Source organism: Salminus brasiliensis, chromosome 22 (genome assembly GCF_030463535.1).
Source record: "Salminus brasiliensis chromosome 22, fSalBra1.hap2, whole genome shotgun sequence".
Lineage (NCBI taxonomy): Eukaryota > Metazoa > Chordata > Actinopteri > Characiformes > Bryconidae > Salminus > Salminus brasiliensis.
The window spans coordinates 16072530-16096766 of record NC_132899.1 but is presented as its reverse complement, the minus strand read 5'-3'; the positions used below and the strand labels follow the sequence as shown (position 1 = coordinate 16096766).

Below are 24237 nucleotides of genomic sequence, written 5' to 3'. Positions count from 1 at the left end.
CAGCTTATGAATAAATGAATAATGTGCTGGAAGTGTTTGATGTGTACACTGTGGATCTTCTTCAGGATTTGTTTTCTGGGATCTGGCATATTAAGCACTAGTACAGTTTGACAGCTTACACAGAACATCACATTGTTATTGAGTTATTGAGGTCACAAACTTTGTAAAAGTAACAAATTGTTAAGAACAACAAATCAGGACAATTCTAAAGGGGGACATATACTTGAATGACTGTTTTTGTCTTCCTGCTTTTTTTCAGAATTTCAACCCCATTCATTCAGACTTCTTTTTATACATCTCTATTTTTGACCCTGTCCTGCTGTAGATCGAGTGAAGAAAAACAAATCCTCAGCGTGTGAGAGATCATTAATCACCGTGCTTGTTTGGAGTGTGACTTTTCCCTCCTGAAACACAATCAGCATTCTGATAATCCCACAAAAATCTGACAGGCCTCCCACAATACTCCAGCAGCGGCGAGGTCACATGCCGTAAGAGTGCCTCAACACCCAGCTTGGGGAGGCACGTAGAGCTCCGGCTCCTGTGTCCTCGCTGGCCCGGCTAATTAAAGAATAACGATCTAGAAAGTTATTACTGCCACTCCAGCACCTGTCCTCCACAGAAATGAAAACAAATGAGAGCTTTGTAGGAAAAGAGAGCGAGAGAGAGATGAGAGAGGCAGAGATGAGAGGTGTTTACATTCAGCGTCTGATTATTTTCCCATTCGACTTGCGTTCTTTCTCGCACTTTGTGATAAAATCATTGCGAGCGATTTTGAGACTGCTGCCCCCTGCCTCTCGCCTGCCCCCTCCTCTCTCCCTCTCGTACTCCCTCTCTCTTCCTGTCTTCCTCCTCCTTTTCTCTCTGTAGGGTGGTAATGAGATTTGTCCGATGCTTTGTTGTTGTTAATTGAAAGTTGCACAATTCGGATGAATTTTGCAAAACTGGTAAACAGCACAAGGGAGGGAATAAAAAGGGCCTGATGTAATGAATTCAATGACGTCTATGGTTATTTGCTTTTCATTAATATTCTCTGAGCATGTTAGTTTGTGATTCTGCCAACCCTGAGGACTATGATAAACATGCTTAAGAAATGGTAAGAAGTTCTTGAGCCACCAAAGTGAAATTTTGCAACAGGCTCTATAATGTAACATATGATTGATATTACCTCCTTCTTTAAAAGGGTAATTTAATGGGAGGAGGTAACTACACCATATGGACAAATGTAATGGGACACCTCCTCATTCATTGTTTCTTTCAAAACCAAGGGTATTAGAAAAAAAACATGTGTCCTGCTTTAGTTAGAGTAACTATCTCTATCATCCAGGGAAGGCTTTCTACTTGATATTGGAGCACTGCTGTGAGGATTTGATTGTATTCAGTGATAGGAGCGTGAGGTGAGGTTATTAAATGATCACCCTCCCAACTCATCCCAAAAGTTTTGGATGGAGCACCATCATTTCGGAGAACACAGTTCCACTGTTTCACAACTGTTGGAAGTTGGAACTTGGAACTCTTGGACGTGCTTGGAAGTGAAATACTGTGAATCTTAAACACTGCAGTTTCTTCATTCAAAAGCAAATCCAGCATAAACAGAGCTGATCTGTTAAACAGGTCAATTCCTTAACCCGTCTTGACTTATATTTACTTCCCATAAACACAGGCCACTGGCAAACACCCTGTTACCCTGCTAGTAAAAGCTAGCAAAGCTCAAAGCCCCACGACCATATCGGAAAGATTTGGTATTGCTGATGGTTGTTAGTTTTCTACAATTTTCCACAATTGTAGCAACACTGGAGAGCAGCATATCAGTGACAGACCCTGCTAGATAGCGGAAAACAAGTTGCAACATAAACTAGGCCATGTGATCACAGCCTGTCGTCTGATCTAGGGAAGGAGGAGTCAAAAGCAGCTAGTAAAGCAAGTGGGTATCCATGCTAGGCTAAAAGCTAACCCTAGCAGATGGGCTATACTGTCTCTTTAACTAGCTAACCACACATGCCAAATGCTTATCTGCACTATCTGATAAGGCTCAGAAATTATATAAATCTAAATATATATAGTTGCGGTGCTAAAAATAAAGCTATGTGATTCTATGCTGTGTGGCTTCTTTAGGTTCACAGTTCCTCTCTGTAAACCAACCAATTAGAGCAGAGCTCACCAAATTAATCATGCAATCACCATAAAATGAAAAAGAGGGTGTTTCCTTCTAGAGCCCAAAAACAGAGCGGTAAACAAACTTGACAAACACATGCCCCCCCACCTAAAGTCAAATACCTTCTATGGGGACATCAGAAGAAATGTATAATACTTCATAAATGCATTTTGTGACACCTTAAAATAATAGATCCACAAACACATTAATGCACATACTTTCATTGTACACTGTACATGCTGAGCTTATGATACACTAGAGTGATTAATTCTGCACAGGACACTGAACAACAATAACAGTGAGACACTAACAGTTCCTTTTGCCATGAACACACAGTAGTGTGATGAGGTCTGCTCTAAATATACAACACAGAGGCTCCGTGGCCACAGCAGCTGTGATCAGGCAGAGAGGAGATGGGCTTTAAAAGGAAGAGAATGCATTGTGACCCTGAGAGAGAGGCAGCTGCTTGGCTTATCACTCAGCCCTTGTGACAGATAAGGTTAAATGCTCTGAGAGAGGCCTAGCCGCCAGCCTGCAACCGCCAAAAAACACAATGTATTATTCCCGGCCCGCCACTATTGGAGATGCAGCCCACTAAATCACGCCAGAGCACAAATAACTGCTTTAACTTTGGTGACCAGGGTGATCGCTCAAACCCTGTATATTCCCTCTTACAAATCCCTGCTCTGAGCCCCACTGTTCGTTCCCAGGAAACAGCGGTTAACCTGTCTGTCAACACTAAGCTCTGTTACAGTTATATGTGTCCTTTTGTAAGCCTTTGGCAAGTGTATGGCAAAGATCTGGTAGAAAATACAATACTTTTATACCAGAAATAGAAGTTACTAACCCTAATGCCACAATTTCATAAGCAAACCTCTAAAGGCAGCAAAGTTACACAAGTATGAAATTTGAGAGCTGATGCTGTACAGTTTTTTACTTTGGTGAGTTTTAAGAAGGACTCCTCATTGATTATCCTTTCTTAATACCATCCTTGATCCTATGTCTTACTTTGTACAAATGTATAGTCCATGATTTGTGGACCAGTTGCACATGTAGGTGCCCTCGTAGACACCATTCCACACTAGTGGCCATTTGCATAACCTCCCACTCCCATGTGTACCTCTTGTTTTTTCCTATTCTTTTTTTCCTTCTCTCGTCACAGTCATTTGTAATTCTACATAGATCTTACGTAGTGGTCTCTGGAACTTCAAATGATGCAGCAAATGAAAGTGGGCATGTGGTGTAGGTCAAACGATCTCATTTGAATTAAAATGTGTTCATCATTAACTTCCAAAGTGAGCGTGTAAGTATTAGAAAAAGCAAGTTGGTTTTATTTGTGGAAATGCAAGCCTGCTGTTCCTTTTGATATGATGGGGTTCACTGCGAAGAAAACATGTTGCTCAGTACAAATGTTTATGTCCTGTAATTCAGAGTTAGATGTGAAATGAGTTAGGTGTGAAATGAATGTTTTATTTCGTTTCTCCACTGTCATACCCTGATGTCATTCTCTCAGAGACATGAGGAATGTTGCCAATAGAGTGTGTTCAATAGCAGAGATGCTGCGTTAGCACATCATTTGGGACACAATGGCAGCTATAAGTTGAGCAAAATGAGATTGATAGGAAAACCACAAGATGCAGGGCTGAACTACAATCAGGACCTGATGATGGACATGATGATTTGGAAAAGTGCTTTTTACTTAAAGCACACGTTTAATTTTAAATAAAAAAGGGCAAACCACATTTCTGATTGGTTACTTTGGTTAATGATAGATTAGTTGTTTGCTGAGAAAATTCTTATTACATATGCGTGACTTTGTAGTTGACATCTGACACTGTATAAAAACAAGTGTGTCTGTGTGTGTGACTTTTTCACCTTCAGGGTGGGAATGGGGTGGAGCCATGGCAATGGGCAAATGGTACATTCCAAAAGGTCTTTGGGCTCTGGATGTCCCCCACTAAATAAAAGGGGATTGAGCATTCCTCACATTCCTCCAGAGTTTCCAAATCTCTTTGATTGGATTATACAATTATGTTACCGTGCCTGAGTTTACATTAGAGCTTTGTCAGAGCTCACATATACGAGACCTATGGGTGCACTCTGTGTGCTGTTTGTGGTTTTTACCAAGATGTGTTTATAGGGCACACTGTAGTTCTTTTATTCTGCTGTAGCAATTGCACAAAAGTGTCCATCTATGTTCTGCACCCGCTTACAAATGCTGCATGGCCCTGAATCCAACTTGCTGACAGTTCTATAGCTAATGCATTAGAAAGTACAGAACCCAAACATGTGCTGACAGAAATACATCATTCTGTTGCTTCAGGATCTCAGCCCGGTCTGTGGCAGGTGTTTTCCTCACATTTTATCCACACAGCAAAGATGCAAAGACTGTTGCAACAGCAAGAGCTGTGTGGTGTGGAAGTGTAATACGTGCATGACATGCAGATGCGCTGCACTGAATTAAGTCTGTTTTTTTCCCTTTTCATGGTGTGTCTGTGCAGTTCAACTTTGTGGGGAGAATCCTCGGGCCTCGCGGGCTCACTGCCAAACAGCTGGAAGCTGAAACAGGATGCAAGATCATGGTGCGAGGAAAAGGCTCCATGAGAGACAAGAAGAAGGTGAGATTTTGCTTCATTTTCGACTTTCGTTTGTTTGCTTTGTATAAACCAATCTTCATTAATTCAAGAAGAAATTATTCTTTATCATCTCTCTTGGACGTATTATCAAATATAGGCTGCTGAATGTGTAGACACATTTTTTTGTTATTTGTTCAGCAAAGTTGTTTTTCTGTGAAGAAAGGCATATTTTTGCACCAGTGCATAACTAATACATGCCAAACGGCAAGGGATAAAATCCAGGCAGCTCCATTCTAATGGAGTTTCTGTTGGAGTCTGCTTGGCTTGCACCACTCTGGGACTGGGACAGACATTCTGCCTGCCTCCAAGGGTGCCTGACATGGAGGAAAAATGACTCGCATTAAAATGAAAATGAGTGCCATTAGAGAAAGAGAGAGACATGGGAGGGGAAGCTCTCTGCTTTTTAGAGCTGAGCGAGAGGGTTGCTACACGTCTTCAATATATGTCTCTCCCTAGACTATTTAGTCCCTGTTTTTAGATTAAAGGACAACTTCAGTGCTTTGCCACATCCAATTTGACTTAGCAGCAAAGTCGAGAGTGGAACAAATTATTCTGCTAAAGACAGCTACACTCTAATGAAAGCTGCGGTTTTCAACGAGTGTTAGTAGTTTTCCCAGCAGCGTGTGATATATATGCCAAATAAGCCTGAGTAAGTTTGTTTCCATTGTTTCACTCACAGTGCCTGTAGTCAAGGGCACCATTTTTGCATCACCGTACTCTATCAGATCTCTATCAGATCTCGAATCATGTGTAGGTTCTCTCCTGGTAGCTAAACAGATTTGGTTGAGGGGATGATTTCAAGTTGGGAATAAGTGTAAAATGCACAAAAGTTGTAACAGTAACCAGTTTAAAATATGTTTTTCCCAGGCTTGATTTTGGAGTGCAGGAATCTGGTATTCCAGGCTCTGAAAATTCACTTGTTTTCAGCAGCCCGTATTCTGCTGTCTGTGGTTGCGGCAGAATGACAAATAGAAGCATATTCAAAAGAATACTGAGTAGCAATGTGGCAGATGAGATTCTTTGCTGTGTGGTGTTGCTAATTCGGAGTGATGGGGAATTAATGAAACACAATGAGCTGAGATCCCCCAGGCACACTGCCATGTTCCTGCAGTGTTACACAAGCTGCACCACCACAAATTTCGCCCGAGCCCTCAGCGGACACAGTAATAGAGGGCATTTAATTGGACTGGATGGAAACGCACTCTGGCGGGTCTGCGTTTGGAGCTGCGTTTGCTGTTGCATGTCTCAGAAATATTTAAAGAGGATTTTAACTGTGCCAATAAACACTGCCTCTCCAAAGCTGACATCACCCTTTTCCGACAGTAGCCACCAGGGAGCTTCTCCTTATCACGCTGTTGTCGTGAAGACTTGTCAGAATCACTTCACTGTGTGCCGCTTGTGCAGGGACATGAAGGAATATTCCACAAAACTCTGCGCTTTTTAGAACACAATACCTTACAGCGATGGTTTTTGAATTACTGGGCAAGTTGACATTGAATAAATGAAAGAGGCGAAGAAGGAACGTAGAGGGGTTTCAAGAGGAGCACGGCAGCCAGGAGTGAACAAGTCAGGCATCAAACTGAGGCACCATCTTGATACATGCACTCTCTTACTTTCATTCAAATTAGATTTACAGTCATAGTCCCTGGGATACACACATAGGAGAGTGTGAATCCTTACAGATATAGATTTGTGCCAGAATACTGTGTATGTATGCCCAAATGAAAGAGGAGTCTGTGTAGTCCATAAGTGAAATCTAGATCATGTGAAAGATTACTTTATTTGGATGTGGTTACGCGTGACTCAATACCTGTCCTAACACACAGGAATGGCAGTGTGCACATCCTGTCTGAGTCTGTAAAGTTAAAAATAATACAAAACTGTTGCTAAATGTATTTGATCACCTGTCTGCAGCACCCTATAACAGAAATGTAGTCTCACAGGGGGTGTTTTACAATAATTTATAGCTGCCACTATCAAACAGAGACTGGTCTGTTGCTTAAGAGTACAAAGAGCGTAAAGAGTACAACACCTTGGCATTTCAGCAATTCCTAACATGCAAGCATGAACACATCTACATGCTCACCACATGTAGGTTAATGCGTAACCTCCTGTGAGTCCTGTTTTGACTCCACTCACTGGAAAATTCTCTCTACACTTCAAAGTAGCATTTGCTTTTAGCATGTAACTAGCTCCCAGGAGCATTAGACTGTATCTTGTTATTGAGTGCATGTATTTGATCAAGTAATTGCTCACTTGTGAGTAGGTGGCAGCCAGTAATTAGCAAAAACAGTGCTCCCCTACTGTGATCTAACACAAAGACATCTAGACATGGAGCTGGCTTAAACCTGACCTCAGATGTCTTTTTGTCCACTTACTAAAACGTCTCCACTTGGCTGTGTCATCTTGCAATCAAGCCCTCAGATGAAGGGCCAGTATGTTTATATTAATTGATTGTCCCCTAGATGTGTCTGAGTCGTAAACATAAGCCGTCATGATAAAAAACCCAGCTGTTCAATGGACAGCATGTTCAGCATTTTAGCTGGTAAGCATATTTTCTATGGAAAACAACACATACCTGCAGCGGCAGGTCAGATTTAGGGGCCAGCTAATATCATGGTCAGTGCTCTTGATCACGTGTAATAGTAATTAGTTATTAGGTGACTTATGGTAACTACATGATATGAGTAGATGTACACTGCATGCTACCGCTATGGCCTGAGGGTTGCAAGTTCAAATCCTAAACCATGCCACTTTGCCACAAGTGTCTGGGGTCTGAGAAAAAATAATCGGCTGTGCTCTCTCCGGGTGGGTAGATGGCACTCTCTCCCCTCATCACTCTCACCCCTCATCATTTTGTGATTTTGGACGGCACAGGTGTCTGTTAGCTGGTGCAGTGGAGCATAGGCAGTTACTGTGGACATAGGCCTCCATGCCAGCCTGTTTAAAACTGTATGGTTAAGGTAGATGAATGAGAACTAATAACACAATTAATTCATGTGGTAATTTTGAACCATGTGACCTGGCTAATCTGGATAGATGGCATAGATACTAGGGGTGCAATGACATGGTCGACTAAAATCAAAAGACCAGACAAGTTAGTTGGCTACAAATTATTTTAGTCGATTAGTTGGTGATGTCTTCATGCGGATTAATCTCCAAAGTTTAACCGTAACAGTGTGGAATACAGTTTTACTTCCACTCTTACTTTATACAGTAATACTTCCCTCAATCTGGACACAGAGCTGCAGTAATACATACAGGTTGAGTAGATGTATGAAACTGTTAGGGAGCCATAAAGAACCATGGCCACACATCTGAAGCAACATCACTCTGGTGTGTGACATTAGGGTTATGTGTAAAAGGTAGGTGTAAAAGTCTCATACAGACACAGGCTGATTATAAAAAGGAGAAATCTTCAAGTCAGAGACATTATAAATGAGGAGACCGGTCACTGGTTGAAATAAGAATGAGACTTGCTGTCACTTGCTGTTTATGTCTAAAGTCCCAGCCTTTAACAAAAAGAGTCAATCAGCTTGCTGGTTCCAGATAAAGCCCTGCCCTTCAACAAAAAGAGACTGCTGGTCATGCCTTGAGCAGAGGAGGTCTATTTTAGTTACTGAATAATAAAACTGATGCCTGCAGTTAAGAGTTAAGAACCAGTAAGGTTCTCACACATGCTGAACTTCCACTCTTTTTGTGTGTGTATGTGCGCAGGAGGAGCAGAACCGAGGTAAGCCAAACTGGGAGCACCTGAACGAGGACCTGCATGTTCTCATCACAGTGGAGGACTCACAGAACCGTGCTGAGATCAAACTGAAGAGAGCTGTGGAGGAGGTGAAGAAGCTATTGGTCCCTGCAGTGAGTCACATATCTACTCCCTTACCTTTCTAACCCTGACTCTGCGGCTACTTATCGGTACACAGAGTAAAAATGTGTCGAGTGGTAAAAACACATTGATTTGCTTCAACAAACAAGACTCGTGGGTTTCGGTTACAGAAGTGCTGCATAGGCACTGATAAATGTATTTACGCAGCGGGAGCTAACTCAATCTAAATAGCTGTCCTCAGCATGGCTGCCATTTCCACGCTGGCTATTCCGAGTCCTTAGAGAGACAAGAGAGTGTGGCACAAGAAACAGAAGAACTGCCACTGGAGGGATAAGCTGCCATGTGCACATGCAAGTTTCTACCGTGCAAAGGTGAGCAGCGTGGGCAGTTTTTAATGGGCTTAATTACCTGTGCTTAAAAATTTAATGAGGGGCACGAGACAGAGGGGTCGAGACTCCAGGCCCCCACTGGGGCCTCCAGAAGCCTCCGTGTTGCAGTCAAGCTCAGAGCTGAATGGTAATGATGCGGCGGGTCTTAATGAAGTGACAGCAGGTTAGCAGGAGATGCCAGTGGAAACCCATGAGGTCTGAAGACAAAAAGAAAATATGCAGAGCTATGCGCCCTACTGTATGAACTGTGGGCCGCTCTAAATTCCACTTTTCGGTGCAGGGAAAGATTTGCATGTTTGTCTGAAGTTGCTCACAAAGATAGCAGTGGAAAGCAGAGGACCTTGGAAGTCAGCAGCAGTGTTCACTGTATGAAGAAAAGTGCAGTTTAAATGCTGGTGATGAATAGAACAGAGAAGACGGGGACGTTTGAACAGTGTGTGTAATTCTGGCTGGATGTGAGGCTCCACCGACGGAGGGGGAAGGGGAACGCACTCCAAACGCTGCTGCCATGGAAACCAATGGGTATCCGCTGATCCGTGATTGACAGTTGTGCCCTTTCTGTGGCACGTTAGTTCTGAATGGAGGGTAAGCTCTCTCTAAAGTTTAGCACTGTTGACATGAGGAAGCGCTGGCTTCAGATAAACACAGCTTTACCCATGTTTTCTGAGTGAGCAGAAATTCCTAAAAAAAAACATCTAGAGACTTTTGAGTTTCTGTATTTTTGACACAGATCATGCCACAGGCTTGTCCATAGCAACATTTTGCAATTTCAAAGCTTCAGTGACTATAGTAACTGTATGTGTATCGGTTAAACATAATTTATATTAATTACTTGGAAAGTGCCATTTGTAAGAAATTCAGAATCTGGAATATTTAAAGTTTTAATAAATTATTAATTAGACAGGATTGACATAAAAAGCAAAAAAGCCTTGAATTTTTCACAGTATCTTTTTAGATGAACTAGTATGTGCAAACAACGTCACTGATGCACAAAAAACTTGTATCTCCATTTTTGCTGTGTTTCACTTTTTGACAAAATGTGAATCTGGCAAAACCTGGTTGTTCTCCTGTAAAGCTGACATTTTTAAGATATTTTTTTTTGTGACAGTGACAATAAGAAAGTTATATTTATCAGCTGTAATAAATATCGCACCAAAAATATTTAGAACATTTTTCAATGTATTGCTAAATAATATATAGCCAATGCATCATAAACCTCTTGTCAACAGGAAGGGTGTCCTATTTACTTTTAAAGGGAATAATTCAAGGGACTTGCCACTGACTTACAACTACTCTTTGATCAAAACTGCTCATCTTAGAACGTCCCTCCTGTCTGTGTCCAGTTGACACTTGTTTTTCATTAAGCCTCCACATTTTTTAAAAAATGCTTAAAAAAACTGTCCAGACGTACAGACATGTACAAGCACACACACTGTCTTGTTTAACAATGCACTTCCACCACCTCCGCCCAAGACTTAACAGGATAGGGGTGGATTCAACCAAACAACTAAAAATAACCAGCTGTCTATTTTTGCAGTCTGAGTGTGTGTGTGTGTGTGTATGACCATGTCATACTTTAGCTTGAGTGTGGTGTGACAAATGTCTTTGAAATGTCTTCACCTAAAAGGTTGACTTCAAAAGGGTGAAAATCTTCTTATGTCTAGGTGAGCTGTTATAACGTTGTTGAGCTCACAGTCACACATAAGCTGAGCTCTAGACTGAATTCTCTCATCACTGCTCATGCTGGACCATATCATGGCCCGAGGCCATTTGACAAGCAGACATCAGCAGTGTAAGCAAAGGGCATATTCATACACATAGACATACACACACAGACACACACACAGAGACTGATCCCACTCTGAATGGCTCTGCTTTTCTTTCGCCTCTGTGCTTGCTGACATAGTTTAGATCATTCTGTGGGCTGTCTGCTCCAGCGGACCCTGACCTGGCCTGAACTCCACACTGCAATATCCAGCAGCACATAAAAAACCCAGCTTAGTGATTCGGCTCCACAGCACAGCAGCAGTACTTGGGTAGCCAATGCTGTCATAGACACTTTCACGTAGCAAGTGGCGTGACCTACTAACCATGAGATTTGGTAACCGCAATTATTTTAGATTTTGTCAACGTCACAACATTAACACGACAGGAGAAGGAAGAAACACCAATGTATAATACTGTATAAATCAATGTTTTCAATGATATAAAAACAGTATAGTAGCAGATACATGTATACATTGCTGTCATGCAAAAACCTTGTATTTCCATTTTTACAGTTTCTTTGTTCTTTACATTTTGTCTCATTTTCATGATGAATGCACTATTTATTTTTTCTCCTGTGAAGTTGCCAATTTGGAGATACAAAAGTTTGCTTGACAGCAATGATATAAAATCGAATAATAAATAATAATTTATAAATAAATAATTAATAAAGAAAGAAATTAAGAAAACATGTGAGATGTGTTTTGAGTGATAAACAAAGATATGGCTGATTCTAAGAGGAATGCATGAGTTAATAATGAAATTAATATCCATAATGTTGTATACAATCACATCTTAAAAAAGATACATTTGGGAAAACAGCTTGTAAATGAATGTTACCTGCTATTTATCTTTGCATAACTTTTTGTTGTTGCCAAAATATGTGAAATACCCAACACAAAATAAGTAAATCTTGTTTTGCAGGTTAAAGTATTCACATCTGCAGTGTATGATACACTGATGATGTGAATACCTTAACTTGTGTTACTGTATTTTTACTGTAATTTATTTTTCCATCATTTAAAAAGGTGATATATTTAAGCAATATTTATGCATCATTTAAGCAAGCTGTAATAGTAGCATATCCGTTTAGTATTAATTGCTAGGAGAGACTGATTTTGCAAGTCAGTGTTGACTTACATATTAAGAAAGAGTGAGAGAACAAGATTTGGGCACTAAAGAGCATGAGAAAGTGGAATGATCCAAGCGAAAGAGCAAAAGGAGAAAACACACTGAGAAAGAAACAAGTGGAAACCACAATAAGACAGAATGAGAGAGCAAGTGAACCAGCAGAGAGAGAGAGAGAGAGAGAGAGAGAAAGAGAGAGTGAGAGAGAAGGTGCTGATTTCAGACTGCTGAGGGGAAACATGATCTGTTTCTTTAACCCCTGTACTCTGCATGTTCATTTGGGCTGGCTTGTTTGGACAGTGCTGAAGTAACTCATACTTAGCCTGTTAGCAAGTATGAAACCCTAGCTTGTCTACACACCACTAGCCTAACACTGCTTAAACCCAGCACCACCCACTGCAAGACACAGATCACAGCTTCGCAATAAAACAGACAGCTGAACTGAGCTCCTAAAGGTATTTGACCAGACTGTCCCAGGAGTAAATAGTTTATGCCTTTTGCAGAACATTCAGTTTCTTCCTTGTTTGGAAGAACATTAAACTGGGTTCATTTGTACCACAAGTCCCATCACTCTTTATTATTTCTAAAGGCCCTGTTTTTTTGTTTGTTTGTTTGTTTGTTTGTTTTTTGTTGCATTATAATGTGTATATATATATCAGTTGATTTTGAATTTACTTCAGTACATGGTAAAAAAAAAAATACAAATGTGTGTTCTCATGCATGTGTGTGTGTGTTGGCAGGCCGAAGGTGAAGACAGCTTAAAAAAGATGCAGCTGATGGAGCTGGCCATCCTCAATGGCACGTACCGAGATGCCAATATCAAGTCACGTAAGAATGCCCCCCTTCATAACTCAACCACTGTACTGCCTGTCTGTGTGGATTGACCTCAGCTCTATTCTGTCCTAAACTGAAATGTCATAGGAGTGGTGTACAACACTACACTAGAGTCATTAATAACAGCACTGCATATGGCCGTTTGAATTAGCAGGTTTTGTTTAGGGATGACCCGATCTGATCCAGTGACTCAGGATTAGGGGTCGATCCAGGCATTTTTAATGGATCAGGTATCAGATTTTTACGGTCCACTTCCGATCTTTAGGTTTGCTGTGGCAGCGCCATCTGGCACACTCTAGGCCCCATTAATAGATATGGTCCTCAGCTGCTGCAGTGATGAACTTCTTATTTTTTCTAAAACTATCCTAGACATTATTTTGTTGAACAAAACAAAAAAGAGCTTTATTTTACCTGATGCAGTAAGTGCAGTAACGTTAAAGGTAATCAGCCAAAATAAAAGCTAAAGTTGGCTTCTAATTCGAACTCTCCATTCCACCTTAAATAGTGCAGCTGTTACATTTTGTTCAGTTCAACAGCCGAACATAACTGCTGCATTATTTAAGGTGGAACATGGAAGAGGGAAGAGGAAAACTTTAGCTCAGAGTTAGCTCAAAGCCTCACTGTAAACGTAACACTGCAAACAACAAATGGCAGACAGAGCAGCAGTTAAAAGAGCTTGTTAGTTATTTTTGTCAGAAGAGGATCATGTAAACCACTCTTCTGTAAAATGTTGGTGTTTTTTCTGCCATTTCTGTCCACGCTGCCAAAACACGCTGGTTGTAGCTGTGCAGATTTTTTTTATTCCATTAAATCCTTTTGGGAAGATCACCCATCCGGTCTTTACTGATTTGTAGAGATTCTGCAGAGTTGTAAAGGAACTGGAAGCTGAATGATCAGGTGTTGTAAGATATTAAACATTATTTTAAAGCAGTCATTTAAACAAAGTAAGCTCATCCAAACAAAGTAATCAGTTTAAAAAGAGTCTGATTTTTCATAGAAACACAAAGATAGGACAAGAATCAGCCGCTAGTCAGCATTAAGTGACATTGATCGGATCAGGGTAAAATATATAATATTAATATTACTGTGGAGTGGGTTCATACTATTTCTACTGAGAAAGCTCAAGGTTAGGCCAATTTTGGTTAGGTCAGTTTTACTGTGAAACAGTTGCTCTGAAATTACAGTATTACATTTAAATATGGCTTTAGATATGGGATATTACACTCTTAAAAATAAAGGTGCTACAACTGATTTTCTTGAGTAATGTCATGTGAGATATGACAAACTTGAGTGGAAATATAATATAAAGCTTCTTTACCAGCATAATGGCTCTTACCTACTCATAGATGTTTTACAAACATGGTTTTTTATGGATCCAAAAGTGGTTCCACAAAAAAAGGAAAAACCTTTATTTTCCCATTAAGAGTGTACAGTATTCATCTTTTTGCATGCAGAGTTTCAGTGTTCTTGAATATTTGACTGACTGTGGTAGCAGTGTCATGTGTGCATAGAGCACTTCTTATGTCTCTCTGTATTTGCCTTTTCACAACAAGGCACGATGAGGTAAGGTGTTTGTTGTCTTTTCATTGTCTTCCTTCCTTTGACATCTCCTTGTACATGTGTTCTCTCGTGTGTGTCACTCCTCTTCCCTCTGTGTAGCAGCCCTGGCATTCTCTCTGGCCGCCACTGCCCAGGCTCCCCGCATCATCACTGGCCCCTCCCCTGTGATGCCCACCGCAGCCCTGCGTGCTCCTGCTCCCGCTGCCCCCACCCTCATGCCCCTCATCCGACAGATTCAAACATCTGCCATCATGCCTACAGGCACCCCCCACCATACTGCTACCCTGGTGCCTCAGACTCCCGAGTCAGGCATCATCTACACCCCGTATGAGTACCCCTACGCCCTGGCCCCCGCCACCTCCATTCTTGAGTATCCCATTGATTCCAGTGGTGTATTAGGTAAGTTCAACCCCACAGATGTGCTTTTAGAGGGTAAATGTTGCAAAATCATTTGACCTTCACCTCTTCACTGTTTTAAAATTTGAAGTCACACCATATTAAAGAAATGTTGCTATTTTATAAACATAGGACATTTACACACCACAACTACAGACCAAGGAAAACTTGTTTATTATTAATCATTACTATTAAACGTTACTAAAGGATTAATAATAGATCACTCTATAATGTAATTGAAGTTTATCTTTATCTGAATGTATGCTATAGTACTAAAAACCTCAAAAATTTCAAACTTTTGAATAGTGATCTATGAACCACACTGTATGTCCAAACGTTTGTAGACACCTTTTTATTTTATATCGACTGTATAGTACAGGAATAATACTGTTTAGTTTGAGAACCACCATCATCCCTTGTCTGGGAGGGCTTTACACTAGATGTTGGAACATTGCTCATTGCTATGAGGATTTGATTACATTCAGCCACAAGAGAATCAATAAGGGGAATAGTTCAGAATCATAAAGTGTTAGATAGTTCTATAGGGATTTGGTACAGGGGCTTGGAAGATGCTTGGAAATTGGCATGGCTCATGTGCATCTCATTTTCTCAAACAATACTTTTTTTAAATTAACAGATTATACAGTACAAGATAAGTGTGGAACTTCAGGAAATGGTGTCTGGATACTTTTGGACATATTGTGTATTTTCTTTTGCTATGAGCTCAGCATAAAGGTCCTTGTAATTTTGAAATTGAAAAAGAAATGTTATGGCAGCAGCAGCAGCATTTATTTATGTATTATTATTTTTTTCAGGTGCCAAATAATTAATTTCAGTACTCTGTCTCATTCCTTTAGGTATGGCTTTCCCAACAAAGGGCTAGTAGTGTTCATGGACAGTCTGCATTCCTCACAAGTGTTAACATGCTTTGTTTCATAGCTGTCACAGAACAACTGAACATAAAACAACAAAGACCCCTAATCCTGTGTTAACTAAAGAACAGACAAGCCAAGACAAAAGACCATTACTACTGATGTTTACACTGGTTTTAACTTCCAGAATTCATTACTATTTCATTGGCTCATCTTTGACTTACAAATTAAAACTTAAAAAAAATATCTAGGATACTGATGATTAACTAAATCTGCCGCTGTCAGTGTTCTTAAAATAATATCACAGCCTATAGTATGAGCCCATGTCAGTTTCAATCCCTGTGCTTGCTTCAACTCTTGAGTACCCTCAGAGAACGATCAGTATTATAGCTGACTTTGTGTTATGAATTGGAATAATGGGATGAATTAAGCACTCACAGTGGGCTAACATAAATCTGTCTACAGGGAGCTGCTTGAAATGGATCCATCTTATTAAAAGCATTTTGTGTGTTATGACTGATTTGGTGGGAGGATTTAAAGGGCTCTGTTGGCTGAGATGGTTCCGATAAGTGGACTAAATAAACACTTGTGGTCTTAGGTCACCTACTTCTTGAAATTACAGACGTATTTACAGTTTGCAATGGCAGGTTGCTGCACTTTGCAAAACAGAGCTTTTGGGATTTTAATAGAAAATTTGGACTTTTCTCATCATTTCATAAGAATCTCTCGGTCTTACAAGCTTGATGTGTTAATGTTTTTTTGTCCTTTATGTAAAGATGAAACTGATGTTTTGATGTGTTGTAATGATTAATTATCTGATGTTGATTTCTGTTTTATTGGTAATGTTGCGCTCTGAGCAGGTGCAGTGACTACTAAAGTACGAAGGCAGGATATGCGCGTCCATCCTTACCAAAGGGTAGTGACCGCAGAAAGAGGTTAGTTTAGCCCCAGTGTTCAAGCAACACTGTGTGAGTGTTTGTGTGTGTGTGTGTGTGTGTTCTTCTGATAAAGCTTATTACACTTTCAATTACAATACAGAATACAAAGTGAGCATTGCTTATGGACATTTTTGGACATTATCACATCACTCACAGATCATTTACTTGTATAGCACTACATGTGTAATAGTATTGTTCTGAAAGTGTAATTGTGTGTGTGTGTGTGTGTGTGTGTGAGAGAGAGAGAAAGAGATTGAGAGAGAGTGATGGTGTGATTGGTTTGAATCAAGTATTTCTGAGCATGTTCACAAGTTGGGGAGGCACTGGAGATAGTGTACAAGACAAGCAACACTTTATATCTAAACCTCATAACACCTACATAAAAACGTCACTAGGCTTTTATTCAGATTATTTATTCACAAGCTAAAATGCAACAGTTGTTAGCACTTATATCACATCAGGTCTCAGACATGAGCATTAAAGGAAGACTCAATATGCTATGAAGCTTACTGACACTGTTATGTAGGTCTGATGATGCTTAGTGTAAAGTGTTCCATCCCATATGAGTTCACAGGTGGGTTTATCACACTGCATGTATTGACTTCAAGTCTCTCACTAATAGAGAGAGTTGTTTGGGTTGTGCAACGTTAAATGGACTGTTCACTTGAGCTCCATTATACTGATGACCATGGGATAACATTACGACTCCCAGTCCATGAAGGGTGATGGAGCTCAGTTATTAGCTTCTCTGTTTCTTTTTCCTCATTTCGTCGATGTGGATTCCACACTCTCTGTGTCTTAGCTGTTAATTGTTTTGACTCTAATGTACATTCGCGCCTACTCTATTCCATTCAGCCATTCTATTTGGCTTATTTGGCAACTGAGAAACATCCTCAGTCTTTTCTTTTCTTGTTTGCAACATTCTACTCTACTTTTTCAGATTAATTTATAAAAGAAGGGGATTTATTTTATTGATCATGTTTACAAGAACAAGTCTGCTGGTATTTGAAGACCAACATAATTACAAAAGAGTGTAACTAATTCAAGGCAGTGTAGGATCACCAAGCATCAATATTTCCAGTACTGTACTTAGTTAACCCAGTATTGTCTCTCGTGTAATGTTCATCAGGGTTATACAGCATTTTAGATGCTGTGTAGAGCTTTGATGCTAATACTGAGAATTTAAGCCCCATTTTGTGATGTTCAGAATACAGCAGTCATCATTGTCTTAACTCTTTCGTTTCACATATTTATAATTTTACTGCATTTCATAAACGTCTTGTGTTGTGATCTGTTATATACAATATATTGTTTGTTAATTGTCATTCATAAGTACTACTTTTATTACGTTTGGACCAGGACTATTTTTATTTTGTTTTAAAGATCAATGCCTTAAGCAAACATGAACCATATCTAAGGGAAATTGAAGAACACCACCTTTCAGAGATGGGAAACTACAACACATTAATGAAACTACACTATATTAGTCATATTGAACAACCTTGGGTGTGCCAAACCTGTATATATAATAGCAATGATTCCTAAAGTAAATGTGAAATTCTACTGATTCGATATAAAGTTGAAATTAGCACTGTAAGATCTTAACACATAACCCACAAACAAAACTTACCAGATTAATGAAAAACAATTGTGAAATTGCACAGAAAGTCAAATTATTTCTTCTGGTCTACTGCCCATGACCTTATACATTGTCTGTGAACCGAATTACTAAAGAGTACCAAAATAGATTGACTTTGGATACCAATAAATTTTAATTCCTGTTGGCTGAACACTCAGATTCTTTCTAAGTGGAAAATTTAAGACATTTACAGATCTTGTTTAGAGTGCAATTGCTTATTTCAGCAGGATGTCAGTGATGTATTCACATTTTACTTCTATAGTATTTGTTTCAAAGTGTTCAACTGTAGTATTAGGAGAGTAATTCTATTTAAAATGTAAAAATAAAGGTCTTGGACAGTGTAACATGGGAAAGATTTGACACAAAATTATGAAGGGTATGACTTTTGAGGAGGAGAGTAAGTACAGAATCTGAGCAGAATTGCTTTTTAAATGATATAATGCCCAGTGCTGCTGATAATCAGAGAGCATCTCATTTCAGCAGCCATTAGAAAAGTGATACGCAGTTCTTATGAGCTCTTGATTACTCCCCATGCAGAAATACCTCTTCATAAAAATACAGCACAAATAGTTTGCACTGAATCTTTTAAATCGCCAGGCAAAAAAAAAAAAAAAGTCTGAAAAAGAAAAACGATAAGACCTCAAAAAAGGTTAGAGCGTGAGCGGTCTGTGATGGACTTAGAACAGGGTGGTTCCTAACTGGGCGTGGTGTGATTTTCTGCCAAGCATTATATCTATATGATATATCTCTCCATACGATCAGCATCTTAAATTGTCACACATTTTGCAGTTAAGATGACTTTACACTATGGTGTTTTGGGAAAACTCACACCTTGCCTGTTGGCACAATATGAACAGATGAACTGAAGAAATATTCCATTTTCTATGTTTTGTTTTATTATAAGCTTTTTGCTCTTGTCATTTTTTCCATTGTCTTGTTTGGAAGAACATAGTATTTACTTGTGTGATCTTTTTTTAAAGTTTATAAAAACAATATGTCTACCTGTAAAGCATTGAGCATTTATGAAATTAAGATTATATTGTATATGTGAAGGAACAGGGACTATGTGCTAAAGGAAAATGCAGAAAACCATGTTTCTGAAAATTGTGGGGATACACTTTCAAATACATCTTAGAAAATTTATTACAGAATAAAGTCATTGTAATTTCTATCTTTCTCTATCCTACGATTTTATTAGTTTTGGTAAATAGTATTTTTTTGTATTGTTTCCTCTTCATTACTCAGCAGTTGTTTTAGTGTTATTCTGTTTCGTTAGCACTGTGTTTTCATATTATTGTAAATAGACAAATTTTAAAGACAATAAAGTTTGACTGAGTCAAAGAAAATGAACAATTTTTTTATTCTGCAGAAATAGATGCTATCTTTTTACATCTCTGAATTTTCTGCAATCACATCTCTTTTAACTACTCATGAATTCAAACCCATTATCACTAGCAGCTTCATTGCTTTGGACTGGACAAGCACTTTAATGCTTAATAGCAGTCAGAGAACGAGCTATTCATTTATTTACCCCGTTTAATCAAGACTACTACCTGCCACATCCAACCATACGATTTTTTGACTGCTACTAACCATTAAGTGATGATAGTCTAATTTGGAATTCTGTAATTGATTTGCCTCTCTGCTTCTTTAACCATTTTCACCTGGGAGTTGGGCTCTTATGTGAAATCATGAGGCCTTCATGATTTTGCAGTGTTAATGTAGATGTTGAGCAGTTTCTCTGACAGTAGCTCTGATTAGTAATGTCATGTTGTCATCCGACCGTCACTAGCTGAAACTAATCTCCTTCTCTATCTTTTTTTCTTTTGTGTCCTCCTTTATGTCTTTTATTTTGTTCCTTTTATTTCCCCACTCTTTGTTTCTGTCCGTCTGTTTGTTTCCTAACCACCCAGCCGCCACCGGCAACTAACCAATGACCCTATGAGCTCTCAACTCTTCACCCAATGATGACCTGACCATTGCCTGTCTGCTGACCAGTTCTCTGGCTCTCGTCCTTCGCTTGTCTGTATTCGCGGCCTGCTGGTGAGCCCGGAAGCAGCTTTAATTCGCTTAACACAGCGCAGAAGCAGTGACGGCCCCACTACGCCACCCAGCACCCCCCCCCCTCCCTCCGAATCAACAACTGCCCACTTCCACAAACTGAGGACCTCCGTGGTCAGGTGATCTAGTCTCCACAATCTGCACTGAAGCGTCATAAAGCAATAATATGGTCTGGAACAGCACCTTCAATTCCATTACCTGTCTCACTCGCTCAGTCACTCACACGCCAACACCCCCACATATAAACACACACACACACACACACACATGCACAGCAGCTCTCACTCTTGCTGACAGTTTCCTAACAGACATTAGAGATTGAGCATTAAGTGACACATTTGCTAAATTGTTGTGGGGACCACCTTGGATTGAAGCATTGACTTCAGTACGGTTGTGTGATGTGTGTGGTGTTGTGGATCGCATTAGAATCTGAAGATGAGTGAGGAGTGAGAAAATCTGCAAATTTTCTTTTAAAGATAACTCCAAGGCAAAGTGTACATGGGGGAGTTAAAGCCATGCTTGCCTGTCAGCTTCTTGTCCACAAAGATATTAAAACGCATCCAGTGATAAGAATAAAGACACTGAACACTAATTAATATACCTTTTTGATATAAGGGTGCTGCAAGGGAAATTACTATATTTTTCACAATAGATTCTTTTTGTATGGAGCTACAGTATTGTCAAAATGTGATGAACAAAGAAAAAAAACATTTATTTCTTTACAATGACGGAGATTTTAGAGACCAAAACAGCGTCTTTTCTTTTTTTAACTCAAAAACTATAAAAGTAAGTGCCTTATTTTACATATGATCACTGAGTATGAATGATATCCATCAGTGTTTTATGACAGCATATCAGGTCCCTCCATATCTTAGTAAAAGTGGGAGGAATATAAAAAGTACACTGATTACAGTCAGAAAATTGTTTTTTTTTATAATACTAATTTAAAATGTACACAATATTCCTTATCAACTCAGCTGTGCCATCTGTTAACCTACAGTTGTATTAGTTACTCTGTGATGCTCAATTTGGTTACACTAATGTGTCTAGACTAAAAGTGTGATTGTGTTTGGATCTTCTGCAGAAACATCTGCCACAGAGCCATTGTGCCCTGTGTCAGCACAGCCATTATACTTTACATCACGGCTTAGCTTCTTATGGTGGCCATGTATTGGAAGCGAGATGTTGTTAGTCATCATTTGGTCACTATTTCAGAACGAATTAGCAAAGCAAGTGTGATTCAGCAGTGCAGATAATACCTGTGTGTTGTAGAAGGTCTGCCTTAGGTGATATAGTTCTTGTCTCCTCAGTTTTCCACTATTAAGAAGTGAACTGTGAACTAATACTTGACGAAATGGCATCTCAAAACTAAAAACAAAACACTCTATGCAATTGACTTACCGAGCTAACTGATTCATCAAGTTTCCTTTAGGTCTTCCACATCCCAGAGCTGAGCGCTAAGATTTAACGTGGAAACTTCAATCTCCAACAATTTGAGAACAAAAACAATCGAGAACACTGAGGTTGTTGTGCTTCTATAATGTGTAACATCATTAACAAACAAGAATCTGTTTCCTGATTTATTAGGTTGTTGTAACTGGACTGTCGGAGGAAGCGTCTCTTTGCCGATATTTTTTAGTCATTTGTATGTAGTGCCATATATGCAATAGGTTCTAGGGATTCTAGGGATGTTATGTCTTGTTTCTGTTTTTTGGAAAGTTGGAATCACCACAGGAAAATATCATGCAAATTTTGTTAACCCAACAAGTTTCTCAACTTTTTAATGACCTTCAAGAACTGGAGTGCTGGGTTACAGAGTGTTTCCTTCAGTTTAGTGTTGTTTCTTTATTGTTTTTTATCAGCAGTATTATTGTATGTAAGTATGGATGTATGTCTGTCTGTCTGGTGTATGGATGAAGCACACATGGGTGTGCATGGGAGCGCTTAGAGGTGTGTATGAGGTTTACGTATTGTCTTTGGTATCATGCATATGATAAACGCCTATGAACTGCAGCTCCCTTTTCTAAGCAATCTTGATTTTTTTTTTCCATTGGAAACATATGGTCCTATTTATAACCATTGTAACAACTTTATAATGTATTTTTCTATCATATTTTGTATGTATGAAATAACATTAAATCATGTTTTCTGATATGAACTCTATGCCTTATTACAAAAATTGATATCTAAGAGTTTTCGTTTGCCAGTCACATGACCATGACCTTATGTGTGTTATTCCATGGTAAACCTATATGGACAGTTCAATGAGTAAAAATGTGAATGGGGTTATTATAATTTTGTGCTATACAGCATTATACTTTAATGCCCGGCATATTTTTAGCCATTGATGCAACCCCCTCCCCCACTTACTGTAAAATGTCATTTGCTGGGGCATTTATTTTGTCTTTTGAGTTTCAGTGTTGCTTGACTTCTGTGCCTTTTCATGTAAAGTGTGAGCTATTAACAATTTTAGTTTATATAATTGGATTAATCTTTTCTTGTCTCTTGTACTAACATTTAAATATATCTTTACATTAACACTTTCAATAATTTTTTGTCTGCTTTGAATCTTTAAAAAAGAATTGTGTGAAATTAAGCAAAAGAGTGTTGAACTGACAAATTTAAGGATGCTGGACTAAACTCTGTACTGAAAAGCAATAGCAGAATATTAAAATCATAGTTTTAAAAGAAACTAACTTTGTCGCTCCTTCTCTTGTGCTTTCATGTGCCAGAACACTTTGCATACTAATCTTAGCCAGGGCTACAGCGTAACACGCCATAGATTTAGAGTTAGTAGTCAGTTCCAGTATCTCATGCTGTACATATCTTACACTGTATGACTGTTGTATTGGTTGTTACAGTCTGCAAAATACTGTATTGCACGGCACATCAGGAAGAATTCTGTTACAGATAGGGATAGATACACTGGACAGATGAAATAGTACGCTTGAATGTGCTTTTAAAAAACGCAATTTTGCCCTCCTCTCCTTTCTCTTTCTCACCACCTGTCTATTGTGTGTGCTTGTTTCCTATCATTATCAACCATCAGTGGAGTAGCTTTGGTAAGAGTTTGGGAGAAGAGATGGGAAGAGGGAATGCAAATGTTTTCACACGTCCAGACATTCTGAGTACTTTTCTACAAGGGCAACCTAATACCACACCCTCAAACTAGAGGGTTTCAGTCTGTTGCACACTAACATCTCATCACTGTTGGAATAAAACCATGCACCTCCTATTTAAAGGACAACTAGTGTTTTCCAATAATGAAAAGTTTCAATTGGATTTAAAATGGATGAAAAGGATTCTAATTTTGAATTTTCCTAAATATGAAATACTCATCAAAATAGTGAAATCAGCCTTGTGCTTTCAGTTCCAACACCCCCCCCCCCCCCCCCCCTCTCTTTTGGTGTAGCCACAACCATTTAGAATTTTATCTTGAGGTACAAAGTCCACAAAAGAAATGCAAGACTGTTAAAAAAGATTCCAAATAATCCTCTCAGCTTTGTCTGTGTTTGCGTTAGCACATTTTGTTTGTGAGTTGAAGTTAGTGGTGGTCTGTTCTCCACTGATAAGATTATTCTCACCAAGCTCTTGTGGCTCCCACAAGACCAAAGCGCCACAGTGCTGCAACGCTGGGGCTTCGGCTGCGTGTGAACTTTCAGAGGCTAGCACACATCCACAGGAACAGCGTGATGCACTCTTTTTGGGCATGTGTGTGTGTGTGAGATGAGCTGGGGTGCTTATGAGGGGCAAAATGGTAAAAAAAAAAAAAGATCACTTTCATGATCCATTTCCAGACAATGACCAGTGAAAAACGAACAGGACAGAAAAGAAAGTGTGATTAATTTGCTCCTACAAAAAGCAAACTGCACCAAACACCACGCTGTGTGGCAAATTAATCCTGTCTAGACCAAATTGCTAGCTGCCATGTAAGGAAATCATTCCCTCCTCTGCCTTTTCTTCCACCCTTTCTCCATCTCGATAACCTGCAATTAAAAGCTCAGTTTCTTTTGCCCTTGTTCAGTCTCTATCCTACGCC

General features: G+C 39.4%; 1 protein-coding gene across 3 annotated transcripts in view; it reads left to right on the top strand.

Annotated features, from left to right (window-relative positions):
- The window catches only part of qki2 (QKI, KH domain containing, RNA binding 2), a 36390-nt gene extending 13500 nt beyond the window's left edge, over positions 1–22890 (top strand). The window contains exons 3-8 of one of the 3 annotated variants that reach the window (XR_011978187.1): positions 4654–4770; positions 8506–8649; positions 12639–12726; positions 14392–14691; positions 15546–16495; positions 20051–20074. Coding sequence is in view for 2 of the 3 variants with exons in the window: in XM_072666639.1 (XP_072522740.1) it covers positions 4654–4770; positions 8506–8649; positions 12639–12726; positions 14392–14691; positions 16421–16495; positions 20051–20067 (741 nt within the window). In the remaining variant the exon portion in view is untranslated. Of the gene's footprint in view, positions 1–4653; positions 4771–8505; positions 8650–12638; positions 12727–14391; positions 14692–15545; positions 16509–20050 lie in introns of those variants that run through there. The other 2 variants (XM_072666639.1, XM_072666640.1) reach the window with 2 other exon arrangements.
- Positions 22891–24237: the final 1347 nt, after the last annotated feature.